Source organism: Vicugna pacos, chromosome 18 (genome assembly GCF_048564905.1).
Source record: "Vicugna pacos chromosome 18, VicPac4, whole genome shotgun sequence".
Classification (NCBI taxonomy): domain Eukaryota; kingdom Metazoa; phylum Chordata; class Mammalia; order Artiodactyla; family Camelidae; genus Vicugna; species Vicugna pacos.
This window is the reverse complement of record NC_133004.1, coordinates 33,319,171-33,337,725: the sequence shown is the minus strand read 5'-3', so window position 1 is coordinate 33,337,725 and position 18,555 is coordinate 33,319,171. Positions and strand designations below refer to the sequence as shown.

Here is an 18,555-nt window from a genome sequence, read left to right as displayed (position 1 = left end):
CTGCTAATTAATAAAATTTTAGCTTTAAAAAAGTTTTTGTAGAAAATCTATCTAAAATGAGTTATCCTCACACCAATTAAATCAGGATTTCTGGGGGGTAAGGCTCAGGCTTTTTAAGGCTCCAGGAGGTTCCACAGTGAAGCCAAGGTTCAGAAGCACTACTGTATGTATGGCTTCTACACATTGTTGTAATTCTAACCTCTGGGACCAATGATGGGTTCTCTTCACTTTTCCTTCCTGCAGCACTTTGAAACACTGAAGATCATCATGTGCCTCTCCTTCCCCTTTAATCTCTTCAGTGTGCAACATCTCTAATTTCTTTAGGTGCTCTGCTGATCTCTGCATTATGGTAAAGTAACCCAAAAACTCCATCCCAGACCACATGTACTCCAGGAGACATGTACTAGAATGTCCAAAGCAGCATGACTCGTAATATCCCAAAACAGGAACATTGCAAAAGTCCACTAACAGAAAATGGGTACATTGTAATATAGTCATATAATGGAATACTATACAGTAAATGAAAACTACGGCTACACCAAATATTGATGTATCTCACAATATTAAGTAAAAGAAGCAAGACACACAATGAATACATGTGATTCAATTTATATAGTGTTCAAATGCAGGCAAAACTAAACTACATTGTCAGAGGTCTGAATATCTGTGGGTAACACAAGTAAATACCTGTGGGAAGAAAGGAAGTAGTGAGTGGGAGGGGTATAAAGGAGGATTTGGAGTGCTGGCAGTGTTCAATTTCTTGACTGAATAGTGGTTTTTCAGATGTTTTCTTTGTGTTAACTTATTGAGCTTTGCATTTGTTCTGGCTATTTTCCTTTATGTGTGATACACCTCACAAAAATTTTTAAAAAATGTTTAAAATATTATCATGAGGCTCAAGAGAAAGGATATGAAGACTTATTATAATCATACAAACCTCCACATACAGGGTTGCTGTTATCCAAACCTTTCACCACTCTTCTGACTCTGGAACTAAACTGTCTGGATTGAATTCCAGCTCTGCCACTTACTAGCTGTGTCACTTTCGGTAATCTGTGCCTATTTCCTCAACTATAAAATGAGAACAATTGTACCTACTATTGAGTGATTTTGAGGCCTGAAGAAGTGAAGAAATTATAAAATGCTTAGAACACAGCCTGGAACATAGTAAGTACTCAATAAACAGTAGCTGCTGCTATGACTCTTCCTCTCTGGCCTCAGGGTCTCTGTTGACATGTAAGGGAGAAACTTGGATCTTTCCAAGAAGGGAAACTTCCAGAAGAAGGAAAAAGGGGGGAAAAATCCTTTCCTCCTCTTGGAGCTCCTAGGTAAGGGGAGATGCAGACTTCTGCCATTAGTCAGATGTCTAGCCTGGCTCTCACCAAGGGCCCAGGGAAAAGCAAAAGAAGAACAATTAAACAAGAGCATTTCACCACTAAAAAAGAGTTTTATTACAAAACAAATACTAATAAAATCAGGCCTGGTCTTCAACCCCACCTCCTGGAGGCCCCGAGGATGGGGTAGGTTGTGGGGAATAGGGGATGGTGGGCACTGAAAGAACAGAGCAGGCTGACCTCCCCTCATCAGTCTCAGCTGCCGCCTCCTTTTATAAGGGCTAAAGAGCTCTTCCAAAGTCCTTTGAGAGAAGCACCATCCTTCCAGCCAGGAAGTACCACTGTTGGCACTGGACCCTAGCAATGTCGCACTGCAGGATCCAGGAGGTGTCGGCTAACTCTCAGCAGAGGCCACCCAGGGTCACTCAGCCTGGGCGATGGCGTAGGAGAGCAGCCATAGAAGCACAGGGCCCAGGATAAGGACAGCAAGCCAGGTGGCAAAGCTGGCCAGGATGAACCTCCGGGCCCGGGCCCCCCAGTGCATTGCCTCCTCCAACCGGCCTGCCTTATGCCGCTCTTCCGCCTGTGGGGGTAGGTTTTTGGTTAGGTTCTCCCCCTGCTTCTGCTCCCCAAATGCCCACTGCCCCACTCCAACCCTACATCTTTGTCATGGCTCAAAACCTCACACCCACAACGTCCACCTCTCTTTCCAGTTTCTCTCTCATATCGCATCTGCAAAGTAAGGTACCCACTCTGCTCTTCCTCCTTTACAGGATGGCTGTTGTTAGCTCACAAGATCACTTATGGGAAAGTATTTTTCAGTCATTTTATTCCCCATCCTTTTCTATTCATCCCAGATTCATTCAGAATTTGGAATTCATGGCAAGAAATAGTGAGCTATCTTGGGAGTATTTCACTCATGTCCAATCAAACAACATCTAATTAATATCTCATTAGCCCAATGGGCCTCATCTTTTTCCATTAAGGATTTTTTTTTAAATGATTTTGCCCTAAGGAAACCCAGAAATTCTTATGATGATAAAAATACAGCTTCTGGTTAAAATATAACTAAGGTTAAGGGATTCCAGTATGATGTTTAAGTTAGCCTTTGTGGACTTTTGAAAGGTATGCAGTCTCTGTTAGATGTTTTGAAGTGGTGAAGCCCTCTCAAAACTCCCGTAGCTTCTGCTGGACTCTACAGGTTGGTCTAATTACTGCTCAGCTGCCCTGAGTCTTGCCCCTTCCAATGCATCCTCTATGTAGTAGGCCCTGAGAGTGGATTTTACTGAAACCCAAATTTGACCATGCTGTTCTCCTTTGCAAAAATCCTTGAAAGGCTCCCCAGTACTTCCTAAATAAAGCTGAAACTCCTAAGCACAGCACTGGAGGTTCTCGGGAATCTGGGCCCTCCAGCTTCATCTCTCACTATTATTCCTCACTGGTTTAGTCATGCTGAACTAATGGTCCAGGTTGCCTGTGCTCCCTTCACCTGGAACACCCTTTCACTCTTATTCATTCATCTTTTAAGGTTACGTTCTTGCCACTCCCTTACGATGCCTTTCCTGTCACCTACCCTGCTACACACAAACATATAACTGCACACACATATCCTCCCTAGCTCTCAGAATACCCTGTGCTTCCTCTATTAAAGTACTGGTGAGCTGCCTTTTGTTAACAATTACCCATTTTCACAGTCATCTCTTTCATTAGGCTGTTGGCCCTTTGACTGCAGGAACCATGTCTTATTCTTATTTCTGGCACCAGGACCATAGCCAAGCTTTAATAAGTACTTATTGTTTGATCGATGTAGACAAATCAGGTATACAGAACCATTGCCTTAATACACTCACACCCCTGCTCCCATAGGAACTGCATTCCTCACCTTGATGGCAAACACAAGGGCCAGGACTCCCAGGCAAGAGCAGCCACATACAATGCTAGTAGCTGCCAAGTAGCGGAGGCGGAGCCAGCAGCAGCGAATGGGGGATGGAGAATGAGCAGCTTCCATGTTGCTCAGCAAGACCTCCACTGCCTTTTCCTCGTCCTCCATCACCTGTGGGCGATACAGTCAAGACACTTATAAGCCCAACAACTGAGCCCTTGGTTTGCCTTGCTCAGACTCTACCCCTCTCTGATCACGTCCTCATGGCCTATACCAACTCTCAGAAAGGTTGCCTCACTGGGAATTCCCCAAGTGACTCACAGACCAAGAGGAAACATGCAGCTGGAATCCTTTCTCCTCAGCCTAAGATTCTGAGTCTTTAAAGGCAAGCTAGTGTGAACACAGCATTATCTGTATTGCTGTTTTGACAAGTGGGGAGAAACAAAATGACAGGTGTACCCTGAGAAGCAGTAGAGAAAAACAGAATACCAAAAAGTACTAGGAATCTGAGACTAACCAAGTCAATGATTTTAAACTGTTTTTCAAAAGGCCCTAAAATTCCCCGAAGTACCTGAGAGGCTGCTCTCAAATATTAAGAAGGGGGTCAGAGAATGGCACCTTAGGCCCTGTACCCCACTTCAAGCAAAGGAGCAATTTCCTATGAAAACGGTTTTGGGATAGGGGAAAAACCACTCACCTAAGCTTTTATAGATGAAGAAACTGAACATTAGAAAGATCTCACCTCCCCAAATCAGTCTCCCTTTCTATGTTGACTCCCTACCACCTCCTCTCTCAATTTTAACCCATGCTATACACAATCAAATTAACACTCTGGACTCCAAATGACCTCATAACTCACACAGAAACTGGCATAATGATGCTGTAGTTAATCATTTCTCATCTCTCTAATTCTCAGAGCTCTGGCATCAAGCCACTTTTCTACCTTCACTTCTATTCCCCTACATTCTAAACAAAATGGAACCATTTGCAGTTCTCTGAACACAAGTAACAAAGGCTACAAAAGGGGAAATACAAGGGGCAAGACAACCAAAGAATGATATATGCCACACAAAGCTGTAGGAGAAAGGATGTGAGGAAAGAACTCAGATGAGGTAAAGACAGATACAGTCACCAGGGGGAAAAAACGAGGAGAGGATCTAGGGAACCGAGATCAGAGACAATGTAAAAATGAACAGGGACTTACCTGGCTATAGGTCTTGAAGGACTGTGAGTTTCGGCTCCAGCCTCAGGTTTGATTTGGCTTGGGTGGAGATGGAGCTGACTCAGGGCTCCAAGCCAAGCCCAAGGGTGGGGTTGGGTGGCCAGCCACCATCTGAAGAGCCCCAGGAGCTCGGAAGGGGGTGGGGCTGACTCAAACCAGTTTGGCTAGATGGAGAAAAGCAAGGGAAGGCAAAGGATGGAGCAACAGGAGGTAGGATGCCTGCCTTCTGGAAAGGGAGTGAAAGCACCTGAGAAAGAGGGATAAAAGCAACAAAAAGTCTGAGGCATCAGATAGCTCTGAAGGAAAGTCCAGGAACCAAGGGACTAGAAGGGAGGAGAGAAAAATGTGAGTCTGAAGGACTTAAAATTGACACTTCAGGGAAAGGTACCCTACCAGGAGATCAGACTTGCCATTCTCTTCTCTTCTTGGGTGGAGATTTCTGCCTCAAAGATACATAACTCTGGGTTAGAGATCAGGTACTAAGGTCTTGGAAAGAGCAAGAAAGAGGAGAAAAACGATGCCCAAGTTCCCACCCAACCCTCCACCAGACCAGAAAATCAGAAGCCTCCTTACGCGGATGCTCATACAGAAACTAAGTTTATTATTTTTTCTTCTTAAAAAAAAAAGAAAAAAAAAGAAAAAGAAAACTCATTGTAGAGAGAAGCCCCTCCCCCTTCCCCTAAGGGTGGGGGGCTGTAAAAGATAGCTGGGGGATCAAGTACAAGGGGGGTGGGGACAGAGACTATCTTGCCACCCTTAACACTGCCCAGCCATGTGGGGTGGAAGGGAAGGGGGATATGTGAAGAGCCCCGTTTCCATGACAACCGGTTGCCTACCCCCTACTTTGGTGGAAAGAAGGGAGAAGGCCCCTGTCTCCCTGGAGAATTTCTCCCTCTCGAAAGACTTCAAGTAGTGGTTAACAGAGTCAGGCCTGGTCGTGGAGGGAGAGGGGCCATGGCGGAAAGTCTAGGTGGAGGGGCAGCCCACTCACGTCTTGGCCTTGCGGCCTCTGTGACTAATGGCAGGGCCAGCCAAGTGGGGAGGGGCACTGCTGCGCAAGATGCGCTGGTCCCCTTGGTTGGTGACCCCACCAAGCCGGCGGGGGCCAGGCCGGCGGCGTGGTGTCCCATCCCCTTCCTCCTCCTCACCTGAGGCTTCAGCCTCTGACTCCTCTACTGAACCCTCAGGCCCCAGGGGACTTGGAGGTTGCAGGCGGCTTCGCTTTGCCAGCCCAGGACCACCGCCAACTGAGGCCCCTGCCCGTTTGCGAGGCACCTTCTCAGTCTCTAGTGGGGGGACTAGAGACCCTGGACGCAGCCGGGTTGAGCGCAGTTTTGGAGCTAATGAGACCACAGGAGGTGTCAATTCTAACCCGCCTGGCCCACTATCTGCTAAATCCAGGTCATCCTGAATTACAGCCACCACCATGGACCCTTCACTCTTCCGTCCCCGCATTCCCTCTGCTTCAAGCCGTAAACGGGCCAGGCGGGTGAGGGGGCGGCTTCCATCCTCATCAGAGGAACTACCCTCACTCTCCCCCTGGCCCTGGGGTTGCCGCTGCTTCCCCGATCCATAGCTTTCGAGGCCAGAAGAACTGTCACGGTCCAAGAGAGGGAGCTGGCTGGGCCGAGGTGATGGAGGATTCTTGGGAGGTCGGCCCCGCTTCCGCTTGGGTGGGGATGTTGAAATGGTGAGAGTGGTGACAGTGTTGGCGACAGTAGCAGTGGGACAGGCTAGGAGTGGTGGGAGTGGTGGCAGGGGTGGTGGTAGCGGGAGTGGCTGTGTCCGGCTCTCTAGGTTGCCATCCCCTGGAGAGGAAATGGTCCCAGGAATGGGCAAATCTCGGGCCTTAGGGGGCCGCCCACGCCTTCTTTTCTCCACAGGTGATAGGATGATGGGCTCGGGTCTATGAATTGGCTGGGGTCCAAGAGGCTGGGGCCCAGGAATAAGCTGGGGTGCCAGCACAGGCTCCGCAACAATAAGGGTCTCAGCCCCAGGGACTGGGTCAGTCCCATTGGTTTTTCCCTTAGAAGTGGATGAAGGTGCCTCATCCACCCCTCGCCCAGCATCTGCTGGAGACCTGTTCTTCTTGGGGGGCCTCCCCCTCCGACGTTTCACAGCAGGAGGGGTGATGGCAAGTAGTGCCCCTTCTCCATTTTCTGGGCTGCCCCCACCAGTCACCCCCAGCTCAATGTGACGACGAGCTATGAAGGGCTGCTGGGTTGGGGTGGGCAGTGTGGATGGGGGAGCAGCTTCACAGGGACCACTGGTGGGAGGTGAGGATTCTGGCCCCGACATGCTGCGGGCAGACGGACTTCCTGGGCTGGCACCAGTCTCAGAGACTCCAGGCACTAGGGTGCTGGCAGTTCCCCGCTGCTGTCGTCGTCGCCGCACCAGTTCCTTTTCCTCTACCACAGTCACTAGCCGTCCTGGCAGCTTGCGAAGCACTTTGGGACCTGGAGACTGCCCTGGCCTACCAGCCCCCTGACCCCTAATTTCTACATCGGCACTGGTACGACGCCGAGGGGGCCGGGCAGGCGAAGGACCCTCAGGTGTGGAGGTGGCTGAGGATGAGGTTGATGGGGCTGTGACCTCAGCTTGTTCAGCTGAAATAAGTTCCTGTGGTTTCTCTGGGGTAGAGGTTGGGGTCTGGGCCTCCACCAGCTCTTCTGAGTTCTTGTCAGCCTCCAGTGGCTCCTGAAGTAGCTCATCAGATGCTGCTGAAGGTGGGAGCTCCAGCCTATGGCTCTCACTCAGACACGCGGGCACCTCCTCACCATCAGGCAGCACTGAGAGAATGGTCGCCTCGGCAGGCTCGGGCACTTCCTGCTCTTGACCGTTGGGGACGCTGCCAGCCGCCAGGGTTGGGCTAGGTGCAGAAGAGGTGAGAGAAAGGTTCTTCTCTGACATAGGCAGGATCTCAACAGCAACTGGTAACAGATCCTTAGGGGGCACAAGAGTAACTGGGGAAGTCTCGGAGCTGGCCTTATCAGCCAGCTCCAGGGACTCAGTAGATGCCACTGCTTGTGCACATAGTTCAGCCTCAGGCCCCAAGCCCAAGGGGAGGTTGGTGACTGGTGGGGAAACGGGCACAGAAGGTAGACCAAGCAGGAGAGGGGAGGAAGGAGTTAAGAGAGAAGTTTGGGCTGGAGGTGGAGTATGAGCTGGTGGAGGGGTACAAGCAGCAGGAGGGGTACAGGCAGAAGAACAAGAGGGTGGAATCTGTGCAGGTGGAAGAGGGGGAGAAGGCAAGATATGGACAGGAAGCATGGTTACTGGATTTGGGGCTGAAATGGGGATCGGGGCAGAAACTGGGACAGGGATTGGGGCAGGAATTGCAGCAGGAGCTGGAGCTGGAGTGGGTCGAGGCCTAGGTGCTGGCCGGGAAACTCGCTCCCTGGCAGGGCTGTAGCGGGTGGGTGTGGAGGTGCTGCGGGTATGATGGGTGGATGTGACAGGAGTGTGGTTTGCCCCTTGAGTCTCAGCCCGGGCTCCACGAAGACGCTCACTGACGCGAGTCCCTGGCCTTTCAGGGGCCTTGGCCTTCTTACTGCGCCGGTGGCTGCCTCCACCAGTCCCACAGGAAACCTCATCCCCAGCCCCTGGCCCCTCCTCCTCCTCTTGGGGTAGGCGGAACACCTCCTCCTTGGCTTGGTCCAGGTCCTTGCGGGCAGCTTCCACTTGCTCCTACCAACAACAGAGCCCAAGGAGTGGTCAGAGGGAGGCAAGCAGGGCGGGGAGTGGTGGAAAGCAGCCACTTTTCACTTCTATCCCCACTCCCGCGAAATACTCACTTCTGCCTGCTTGAGCTCCTCTCGGCTCACCTCCTCCAGTGAGGCTTCCAGGAATTTCATGGCATAGCGTTCAATGGGGGTCAGCTATGGGGAAGAGTAGTGGTGATAAACATAGGGACCTGGTGCCCAGCGCCCATCATCCTTGATTATTTTCACCAGGGAAGACAGAAGAAGGGTCACAGAGTCCAGAGGAATGAGGGTGAGGCTGAGATCCAGTGGAGCCAACACTGACCTGTTCCACAAGGGCAGCAATTTCCTGTTCAGCCCGGGACATCTCCTCATCTTCAGCCCCAGGTCGACCAGCCTCCTCTCCCTCACCAGCAGGAAACCCATCATTCTCATTGAATTCTGCAAGCTCAGCCACCTGTTCAGCCTTGGCCTGGGTGGCCGCACGGATATCCTCTTCATCCTCTGCCCGGCACAATGCCTATGAGGGTATGGAGAAAGAGACCATATGAATTAAAGAACTTTATATCCTGTGATTTGATTCTGGTAAATGTTTGAGGCCGAGTCTACACCAAACCAGGTTTACATCAGAACTCAACTCTCTTCTAAGCCCCCCAAATTACCAAAGCAATGCAGTGGTCCCGTCCCCATAAAATGGAATAGGTTCAACCAGGAGTTCCACCAGGGACAAAAACAACTATTTCAGAGACCTCTATTTCCACTTCTTTTCCATTCAAGTCAGCCTTAGAACTCTTTAAAAAGCAGTCCCAGAAAGTCCTAAGCACGAAAAAAATTCACAATTCTTTTTTGCACTGAGTGCTTCACGACAACAGACTAACCACATCTGATTATTCCTCTGAGATGAATATCCAGGGAGCTCAAACCAAAGTCACTGAGGGAAATAGCCTGGAGCATGCTCAGCAATGAGAGAAAGGCACTTAGTAAGAAAAAGCTTCTCCATGATAATCCACACCTGTAGTTCCTAAACCTCTATCTACTTCTGAAAAAATACAAATGCCCAGACCTCATTTCTCAAAAATGATTTAGTAGATTTTGAGATGGGGCTCGGGAATCAACCTTTTTCAAAGCCTTCCAAATGATTCTAGTATGCATCAGTGTTTGGAAAATGACTTTTACACCATATACGAAGCACTTCTTACATTCACTACGCCATTTAATCCTCACTTCCTTCCTTCTCATTTAGTACTTCAGAAAAGTGAAAAGCAAGGCTCTTAAAAAAAAAAAAAAAGCAAGGCTCAAAAGATTAAATGGACTTGGCTTAACAAACACAATTATTAAAAAGCACTGTTGGAACTCAAACCTGGAACTGAGGACTCCAAATCCTGTTTTCTATCTATGAAATCATGTGAACCAATAAGCAATCTCCTCACAGCTATCGAAGGCCAACTATAATCTCAGAATCACAGAAACAGTTCTTTCCCCTGGGACAAGCTCATCAGACAACCATTAGCTCTAGGGACTCTAGAGACTGCCCACTGGTTTTTTCACCTGCTCTAGGATCTGGGTCTGCTTGCTGGCCACAGTCTCTTCTTCATCTTCAGGGGCAGAGGGTACAGATGAGCCAGATGGCTCCTCCAGAGGCATATCAAACAGCTCTCGGATGGTCTGCTTTGGAAAGAACACAAGAAAAGTGTCAGAGCCAATGGAATGCTGGTCCCATGTCTACTGCTCTAAGGCTGATAGCTCTTAGAAGTACCAGAAATACCAGTGGCTGAAGAGGCAAGTCTGTGGAGGTCAAAGCATCCTTTTTAATAAGCAGTAGTACCTCCTACAGATGCAGTTCTCTCCTGCATAGGGTGGAAGATCTTAGTACCTGTTTAAAATAGGCTGTGGTGAAGTTGCCTCCCTCAATAGCCATGTCTCCCAACATTCTCTTCTGATTTGCCTTTTTTAGGATGTTCTCCTCCACTGTCCGTTCACTGATAAGCCTAGAGGGTGATGAAGGCCACATGTAAACAGCAAAATACATCAATAAAAATCCTATCAGCAAAAGGAAAGCAAGGTGAGGGGAGACTAGGCAATACCTATATATGTGGACATCTCGAGTCTGGCCAATTCGGTGACAGCGATCCTGGGCCTGAGCATCCATGGTAGGATTCCAGTCGCTGTCATAAAAAACAACAGTGTCTGCCCCCGTCAGGTTCACGCCCACACCCCCACTTCGAGTTGAAAGGATGAAGCAGAATATGCGTTTGTCTGCATTGAATCGTTCCATCAAGGCCTAGAGGAAAAGGGAAAAAAAGATAGTATTGGGAGACATATCCCCAAAAACAGATCAAGGCTTAGTGGGGCCCCTCCTGGGACTCTGAGGCCTAGAAAAAGGAGACAGAACCCGAAGTGAGCCTCTAAGGGCCGCAGATGCCTGGGTTACCTGTCTCTGTTCAACTCTAGTAGACCCATCCAGACGCAAGTAGAGGTGGCCATGGTAGGTGAGAAACTGCTCCAAGACATCCAGCATTCGGGTCATCTGGGTGAATATGAGTACCCGGTGGCCCTCTGCCTTAAGCTGTCGCAATAGCACTGCCAATGTTTGCAATTTTCCTGAAGAGATATGAAGGGGTACAGGGAACTAGCTGTAAGCTGGAATGGGCAGAACATTCAGCACTGGAAGGCTGTATAGTGAAAGATAAAGCTTTTAGGCTAGGGTTTCAAATTACCCAGGGGATCAAAAATATTTTTTATATATTTTCTTCCCTTAAGGGTTCCCCTCTTCAGTCTACTCCTGTCTTGGCTCTGACTTCTTTCAGTCTAACTAGGAGTAGAGTAACACAGACCCTCCAGGGGAAAAAGAGAAATCCTCAATGGTGTATAAGCAAGAGATCTTTAAGTACTACACTGAGTTATACCAGCTGAAACACAGAACAGATATATAAGATAGACACCAACAAATCCAACAATGTCATGACTTATAGACAGGGACTGACGGTCACTGAGAACAGAACCATATAGGCAGGATCTCATGAGATTAGCTAGTCTAACCTCCCATTAAACACAGAAATAACTTCTATAACATTTCTGAGTAAGTCAGTTTCAACACTTTTAACAAAAACTTTCAATTCATCTATTCCGAATGGTTTCAAATGTTACAAAATTATTTTTGACTGAATTATTTATTGAGCACATACTAATAAAAATCCTGCTGACTTTTTTATATTCTAACATATAAGCAATCTCTAAACATGTTACAATAGAAATATCTGTGCAGGTTTGTGGCAGAAACTAATCACTACTGTCCAACAGCCATTCTTGGTTAACAGAACCTGATTAACACTGTAGACACCTGGCAGAGATCTCTTGATCCCAGGGAAGACATACCCCAAACCAACCCTAGATGATGAATCATTACTGGACTAAATAAACCACAGTTTCTCTTTGCCATTACCCTTTCAGTGATTGTTCTAAAGATGGGCATAAAGCCCAATTTGAGCCAAGGAGTTCTGAATCAGTCAACTGAAGGGTTTTCTTTTCTCAGAAAAAATAAAGACTTGCTAGGAGTGTTCTGTCTCAACCCCTTGATTCCTGCTTTGAACACTGGTGTACTCCCTGGAGTTACAGCAGGCATCTGAAGACCATGAAGAAATAACTATGAGAATAAAAAGATAAAAGCTAAGGATAGCAGGCAAAGTCCTGGGTCCATGAAGATGCCACTAATCCACTTAACCTGCCATATACCACCATTCTCAGCATTTCTCATTAAGTAAACAATAAGTGCTCTTGTGGTACAGCCACTATTGGTTAGTTTTGTTTCTTGTGGCCAAATTCATTCTAACCAATAAGATTCTAACCAAAAGACAAGAATCTTTGCCTTTTCCCAAAACAAAATCTACTGTATTTACTGTAGTCTTGTACCACCATACACCTTTCCCTGTAAATCTTAAAACTTCATGCTGTGCTATCTCATTTGCTATTGTGTCCCAAATGAATAGCAAAATATAACAGATGCTCACAAAATAATCACTGAATAAATGAGTTAGCACACATTTTCAACTTTCATCAAAGTCAAATTCATGAATGCCAAGAAAACTCATCATAAGGCCTACCCATAAGCATAACCTAAAAAACTGCCTAATGTTTCATGAAATCCAGAGACTTCATGTACAGCATCCCTCTGATATAGTAGTCTTGATACTAAGACAAAAAAATGGTCAAGGGGATCCTCACTAGCCAATGAACTCACCACAATCATACTGGATGAGCCTCAAGTCAGGAAACTGGGTGCGCATGTTACACACAATACGGTGCAAAGGACGAGCCCGGGGCCAGAGCTCACAGGCCAATTGCTCCTGGAAGGATGCCTGACGTGGAGCCAGCCAAGGAGGTGGATGGCAGGCATGCAAGGAAGGGGGAGGTGCCTCCACAGGAGGCATGACAAAGATGAACCTGTAAAAAGAAGGTAAGCAGTATAAAATATGGAACTCGGAAAGGCCCCAGAAGTTAGCACCTTCATCAGTCCTAACCGCTACATCAACTCAGAGGCCCCAAGACCCACTTCCCATTAGCACTTAGCCCTGCCAACCTCTCAATGATTTCTGACAGCTGGTCTAGTCGTTGCTGGGGAAACAGTACAGCCTGGCGGGCAGCCTCGGTATAAGTCCAAAAGGTGGGGTGGTTGGGGCCAGGAGAACGAGGGCCGATGGGGCTGGCAACAGGTTGGGGCAGGGTACAGAAATCCAGGACTTCAGTCCCATACACAGGTGCCAGGGCCCCATGAGCCTCACTAAGTTGGAAAATCCGTTCCAGGCGTTCAGACCGCTGCCGCTTCCGCTTTTCCTCCAGAGAGTCCTTAGGAAGAGAGGAGAAAAACACAGAAAAAGTAATCAGCGTCCTCACAGAAAACCAGGCAGTTCCTCCCCAAATTAAACACAATCTATGGAAACTTAAGATTCAAAAATACACTATGCTTTTTGTTTTCCAAGGTTTCAATGAGACTTATTCCTTTCACGATGTTAAATTAGATAAGTTCTCTGCAAGAGGAAACTGATCTGCCAAAGCAGATGCTTAAATATTCAAAATTAAGATGTACATATTCAACAAGCTTACAGAATGGATAATTTATGAGAATTTTCCCACATAACACTTAACTCCAGAATATCCAAGTTAGTTTACCTTTCCGTAGTAGAACCAAAACAATAATTAAAATCCCTCCTCAAATTACCGATCAGGATACAGAGAGGTTAATCAAATCCACAGCGGGTTTCTGCCTTGGGCCAGGCTGGAATGGGGCGAGATGGGAACAGCTAACCAGACAACTAAATACCATTACCCTGAGAGAAGAAAGGGGAGTGCCCTCGCTGACAGGAAATCTGTATGACTTTGACCCAATCCTTTCCCATAGCTGTGATTCCAATTTCACAGGCTATAAAGCCACTTCTTGTTACACTTACCACACTTGTAGTTTTACATTTGTATGATTCTTTGATTAATCTCTTCTACCTTAAGCCCCATATAACATGAACCATGTATGATCTTGCTCACTGTAATCACCCCATATCTAGCTCAGTATCTAATAGCAAAAAGTAGTCTCAATAAATATGTTATTAGAATGAACAAATAATGGAGACTGGACCCCAGAAGTTGGTCCTGAAAAAAAGCAGTGTCCCAAGTCTCCCTTCTTGACTGCCACCTTAAGCTTGACCTCTTGGCTCCTGGTAATCTAAGTGAGGAAAGAAAACATCATAGCAGAGGGAATAATCATTAAGGCCAGCTCTCAAAAGTAGTAGCAAAAGAGAAAATATTTGCAAATCATATATCTGAACTAGGACTTGTATCCAGAGCATCTAAAGGAATAAAATAAAATAACCCAATTAAAAAGGGCAAAGGATCTGAACAGGTATTTCTTCAAAGATACACAAATGGCCAACAACCACTGAAAAGATGCTCAGCATCATTAGCCATCAGCAAAATGCAAATCAAAACCACAAGATATCACTTTACACCCATCAGGATGGCTATAATCAAAAAGACAACAAGTTTTTGGCAACTATGTAGAGAACCTGGAATCCTTTTAAGCTGCTAGTGTGAATGCAAAAGGTACAGCTACTTTGGAAAACAGTTCGGCAGTTCCTCAAATGGTTAAATACAGTTACTGTAACCCAGCAATTTTACTCCTAAGTTTATATCTAATGTAACTGCAAACATATGAAAGACACAGAATCTTATACATAAATGTTCATAGCAGCATTATTTATAACATTCAAAAAATAAAAACAATCCAAATGTCGCCCAATCAACTGGTGAATATATAAAAAGTGGTATATGCATACAATGGAGTATTATTCAACAATAAAAAGAAATGAAGCACCAATACATATATATGTTACAGCATAACATGGATGAACCTCAAATATATTAAGCTAAGTGGAAGAAGCCAGTCACCAAAGACTACATGTTATGACTCCACAGTAGGTAAATCTACAGAGATAAAAAGCAGATTAGTGGTTACCTAGAGCTGAGAGGAATGGAAAGGTTCAGGGATGACAGCTATGGGTATGGGATTTCTTTCTAGGGCCATGAAAATGTCCTAAAGTTAAATGTGGTCATGGTTCCCCAACTCTATGAATATACTAAAAGACATTGAATTGTACAGTTTAAGTGGGTAAACTGCATGGTATGTGATTTACACATATCTCAAAGTGTTTAAAAGAAAAAATAGTGTGAAGAAGCCATTACCTACTTGCAGAGTAATGAAAATTCAGCACAGACCATGGGGTTGCACCCTTGGGCTAGGGACTAGGCTCTCTTCTCTCTACTTCCAAAAAGCCAGATCAAAAGTGGAATCAGTGGCACTGATGGAGGGTGGGGAGCTGAGGCTGAAGCAAAAGATAAGCAGCAGCTCTATTACCAGAGTGAGAAAAAGGTAAGAGGACCTGGAGGAACTCACAAGCTCTTTCTTCTTAGTACCTCCTGGGTTATTTACTCTGAGTTGTAACTTTAACTTAACCAAACATATATGGCAACTATGTATGACAGAAAAAAATGGCTACCAGAAAGCTCATGAAAGGACAGGGAACAGAATTCTTTTTATTGACTACTTATCCACCATGAAAGTAAAAAACTACAAGAAATGACTATCAAAGTCAGAGGCTTATGATCTTTAGGTAACTGTATTCTGTGGTGTCACTTCTCACTTAGAAGTTCAAATGCTTGATGATGGTGACGGTTTCAGCAACTGAGAAATATCTTCCTGTCCCAGAGGACTGTCTCTTTTGGGAAAGAGAAAGCAATGGAGTCAGCAATCTGTGTTCTTCCAAGTTGTGTAACCTTTGTAACATCATTTACTAGGTTAGTTTCATGTGTAAAATGGGGCAATTAGGTGACGACACTAACTCAAAAGAGTAAGCAAGAACCAAAGAGGCCAAATGTAACAAGAAAACCTTGAACACAACAGTGACTAATAGTTTTAAAAGTACATTATGTCTTCACTTACTCTTCTGAGAAAGGTAGAACATGATTATTTCCATTTTGTAAGTAAGAGTAAGGGCCCAGGGAAGAGAAGGGTCTTGTCCAATGGCATTCAAGTATTAGGTGCACAAAACTAGACTTCATAATTTACCAAGATAAAAGTGACATTACTTTGTTCCATCCACTCTATCAACACTCCAAAGAAACTCAACTTCTTGTTTCCTCTCCTTTGAGGGAGTAAAACTTACCAGATAGAAAGGGGAACGAGGTGGTGGTGGGGGCTGGCGTCGAGGTCGGGGACCACTGAACGAGGTAGCAGTGGAGGGAGGGCTGGGGGGACCAGAGCGTAATGTCAGTGTCTCAGGTTCATCCTTGCCAACAGGCAGCCGGGATACCATGGTGACAGGCAAAGGAGCGGCACCAGATGTTGAAACCACAAGGGAAGATGCCTGGGAAGCTGGGGCCTGTGTTGCGACTGGGGCCAGTGCCAGAGTCTGAGCTGCAGCTGAGCCCAAGGTAGGCACTGGAACTGGGGCCGGGCTTAAGGTCAATGTTTGCACTGAAGCTGGGGCCAGGAGTGAAGCAGATGATGATACCGGAGCCAAAGTCAGCGTGTGAGCTGGGGCCGGGCCCATTGGAGAAACTGGAGCCAGAGGGGGTGCTGGAGCCAGAGACAGCGTCTGAGATGGACCCAGTGGTGGTCCTGGTGCCAAAGACAGTGTCTGGGCTGGAGCTGGTACTAGGGATGATGCTGGAGTCAATGACAATGTCTGAGCTGGAAAGGGCCCCTGGGGGTTCCCAGTTCCCAAAGAGAGTGTCTGAGATGGAGATGAGCCACCGAGTGTGGATGCTAAAGCTGGGGGTAAAGCCAGTGTCTGCGCAGAAGATGGACTCGGGAGAGGTGACGGAACCGAGACTGGCACCATGGTCTGAGCTGATGATGGAGCCAATGCAGGACTTGGGGCTGGCAACAGTGAAGAAGTTGAGGCTAAGGAAGTTCCTGGAGTAGATGATGAAGCCAGAACTGGAACTGAAGTCTGTGATGGAGCCAGGATAGGAGTAGGACCTGGTGATGGAGCCAGGACTGGAAGAGGAGCCAGAGAAGGAGCTGGAGAAGGAGCCAGGATTGCTGTCGGTGGAGCCACCATGGGAGCCAGAGAGGTGGCTAGAGCCTGAGATGCAGTAGGTGCTGGAGCCAGAAGGGAAGCCTGAGCTGGAGCTGGATTTGGTGTTGCCGGAAAAGGACTGGCCAGAGCAGAAGCTGGCACCAGGACGGGTGAACATGCTGGGGCCATGGCTGAGTTCAACCCCGAAACATGTGAAGAGGCTGGAGCCAATAACAGAGGGTGACCAGGTGCCTGAGACGGGGACAAGGATGGAGTTGTGGCCAAACCTAGAGTCAAGGCTGACGCTGATGGGGAAGCGCCAACAGGTGCCAAAGAGGGAGGACCAGGAGCCGCTGAGACAACAGGTGCCAGTGCTGGAGTCACATTGGTCAACAGAGCTGGGCCTGAAGCCGAAACTGGCAAGGGGGCTGAGATGGGGATGGTGAGTGGAGCTGAGGCTGTGGCAGGAAGCGCTGTGGAGACGGAAATGGGGAGTGAAGACGACACTGGAACTGAGACTGTAGAGGACACAGGACTAGCAAGGGGAGAGGAGTTGAGAACTGGCAATGGAGAAGAAGCTGGCCCAGGGAGTGAGGATGACACAGGGAGAGGAGAAGAGATGGTCAAAGGAGCAGCTCCGGGTGCTGAAGCTGTGGAGAGAGAGGATAAGTTAGCCCAAGAATTCTTTTCTTGCTCCTTCTATTACCCTACCCACCCCACCCCTTCCCATAGTCCCAATCTTCACCTGTGCCCCAGAAGACCTTCACTCCCAGACTATGAGCTCATAGAGTCAAAGAATCTGACAATTTAACATTTCCTTTCCTTCCAAGGTTCCAACTAATGCATCTTGGAGTGAGGCAAGGGCTCAGCAGCCCATTTTGGAGACCCAATGCAACGCGTTCAGTATGCTGATGATGAAGGGATCTGTTATGATTAAGAAACCCTCTGGACCACCCTATTCCCAGCAAAAACTTTTGGCCTCAGCCATTTGGACTCACCACTGACTTCTGGCGAAGGACTGTGGACAAGCTTGAGAAGGGGCCTCACCAGAGTGGACGTGGGTATGGGGGCCCGGGCAGCCCCCAGAGTAGGTGTGGGTAGCCGGCCAGGGGTTAATGTGGGGCGTGGAGTTAACACAGCTGGAAGCCCAGAGCTCGGAGGCCGGGGTGCTGGGGCCAATGGAGGAACTGGAGTCAGTCCATCCCGAGGGGCCTGTCTCACTACAATCTTCACCACGCCTGTATTATTCACCATGGTTGGTGGCACTGCAAGAGGAAGCTACATTGAGGGGAAGGTAGAAAAGAAACAAGAGACCCAAAGAATGGAAGAAGTCCAGGGGCAGGAGAGGGTAGCAGACAGATATCAGATACTGGCAAGGGAAAACAACACTGAGGGAAGGCTGGACAGATAGTAGCCCAGGGCATGCCTGTAAGGACCAAGGCCAGCAAGGGCAAAGTAAGTAGGAAGGCCAGGAGCCTCACCCTGGTTAGCAGCAAGCGGAAGGCTGAGGCCAGTGGGGGCAGGGGTGGTGCTGGGGGTCGAAGAAGGCAGCACAGAAACAGGGGTGGGGCCAGGGGTCGGGGCCACGGCCTGGATGAGGGCCACATGGGCAGGCTGGCTGATGAGGTGGTGCTGCCCCCCTGCTGACACCAGGTGCACCACATTCCCTGGGTTAAGGGAAGAGAGAAAGAGAGAGAGAAGCAGCTATCAGCCGGAGGAGGGCAGAGGCAAGGGCAAGAGAAGAGAGGAAGAACAGAGGGAATAGCTTCTCTAGAATGGTCTCATCCCTATATTGATCTAAAGACGCCCCACCAACCATTCCCCTTGGACCCACCCACCAAAAGCTAGG

The 18,555-nt window shown here is 47.7% G+C and overlaps 2 protein-coding genes across 8 annotated transcripts in view; both read right to left on the bottom strand.

The window, feature by feature from the left end:
- Positions 1-1,427: 1,427 nt before the first annotated feature.
- TMEM265 (transmembrane protein 265) lies at positions 1,428-4,941 on the bottom strand. 2 transcript variants are annotated; one of them, XM_015236893.3, is made up of 3 exons: positions 4,421-4,941; positions 3,217-3,387; positions 1,428-1,917 (listed from the first exon to the last, which is right to left on the bottom strand). In XM_015236893.3, exons 2-3 carry the CDS (start codon positions 3,382-3,384, stop codon positions 1,756-1,758), a joined length of 330 nt encoding a protein of 109 aa, XP_015092379.1. In that variant the 5' UTR covers positions 3,385-3,387; positions 4,421-4,941; the 3' UTR covers positions 1,428-1,755. The 2 variants fall into 2 exon arrangements, with proteins under 2 accessions (XP_015092379.1, XP_072799056.1); XM_072942955.1 differs by lacking the exon at positions 4,421-4,941 and adding an exon at positions 3,914-4,341.
- A 75-nt stretch (positions 4,942-5,016) lies between these two features.
- SRCAP (Snf2 related CREBBP activator protein) overlaps positions 5,017-18,555 on the bottom strand; it is a 31,110-nt gene continuing 17,571 nt past the window's right edge. For 5 of the 6 annotated variants that reach the window (XM_072942952.1, XM_015236891.3, XM_072942953.1 and 2 more), the window contains exons 23-33: positions 17,705-17,971; positions 15,849-17,356; positions 12,716-12,981; positions 12,377-12,579; positions 10,571-10,740; positions 10,224-10,420; positions 10,013-10,127; positions 9,688-9,807; positions 8,465-8,659; positions 8,233-8,316; positions 5,017-8,125 (exon numbers count right to left, since the gene is read on the bottom strand). In XM_072942952.1, the coding sequence (XP_072799053.1) occupies positions 5,426-8,125; positions 8,233-8,316; positions 8,465-8,659; positions 9,688-9,807; positions 10,013-10,127; positions 10,224-10,420; positions 10,571-10,740; positions 12,377-12,579; positions 12,716-12,981; positions 15,849-17,356; positions 17,705-17,971 (5,825 nt within the window). In that variant the 3' untranslated portion in view covers positions 5,017-5,425. The remainder of the gene's footprint in view (positions 8,126-8,232; positions 8,317-8,464; positions 8,660-9,687; positions 9,808-10,012; positions 10,128-10,223; positions 10,421-10,570; positions 10,741-12,376; positions 12,580-12,715; positions 12,982-15,848; positions 17,357-17,704; positions 17,972-18,555) is intronic. The other variant, XM_072942954.1, reaches the window with a different exon arrangement.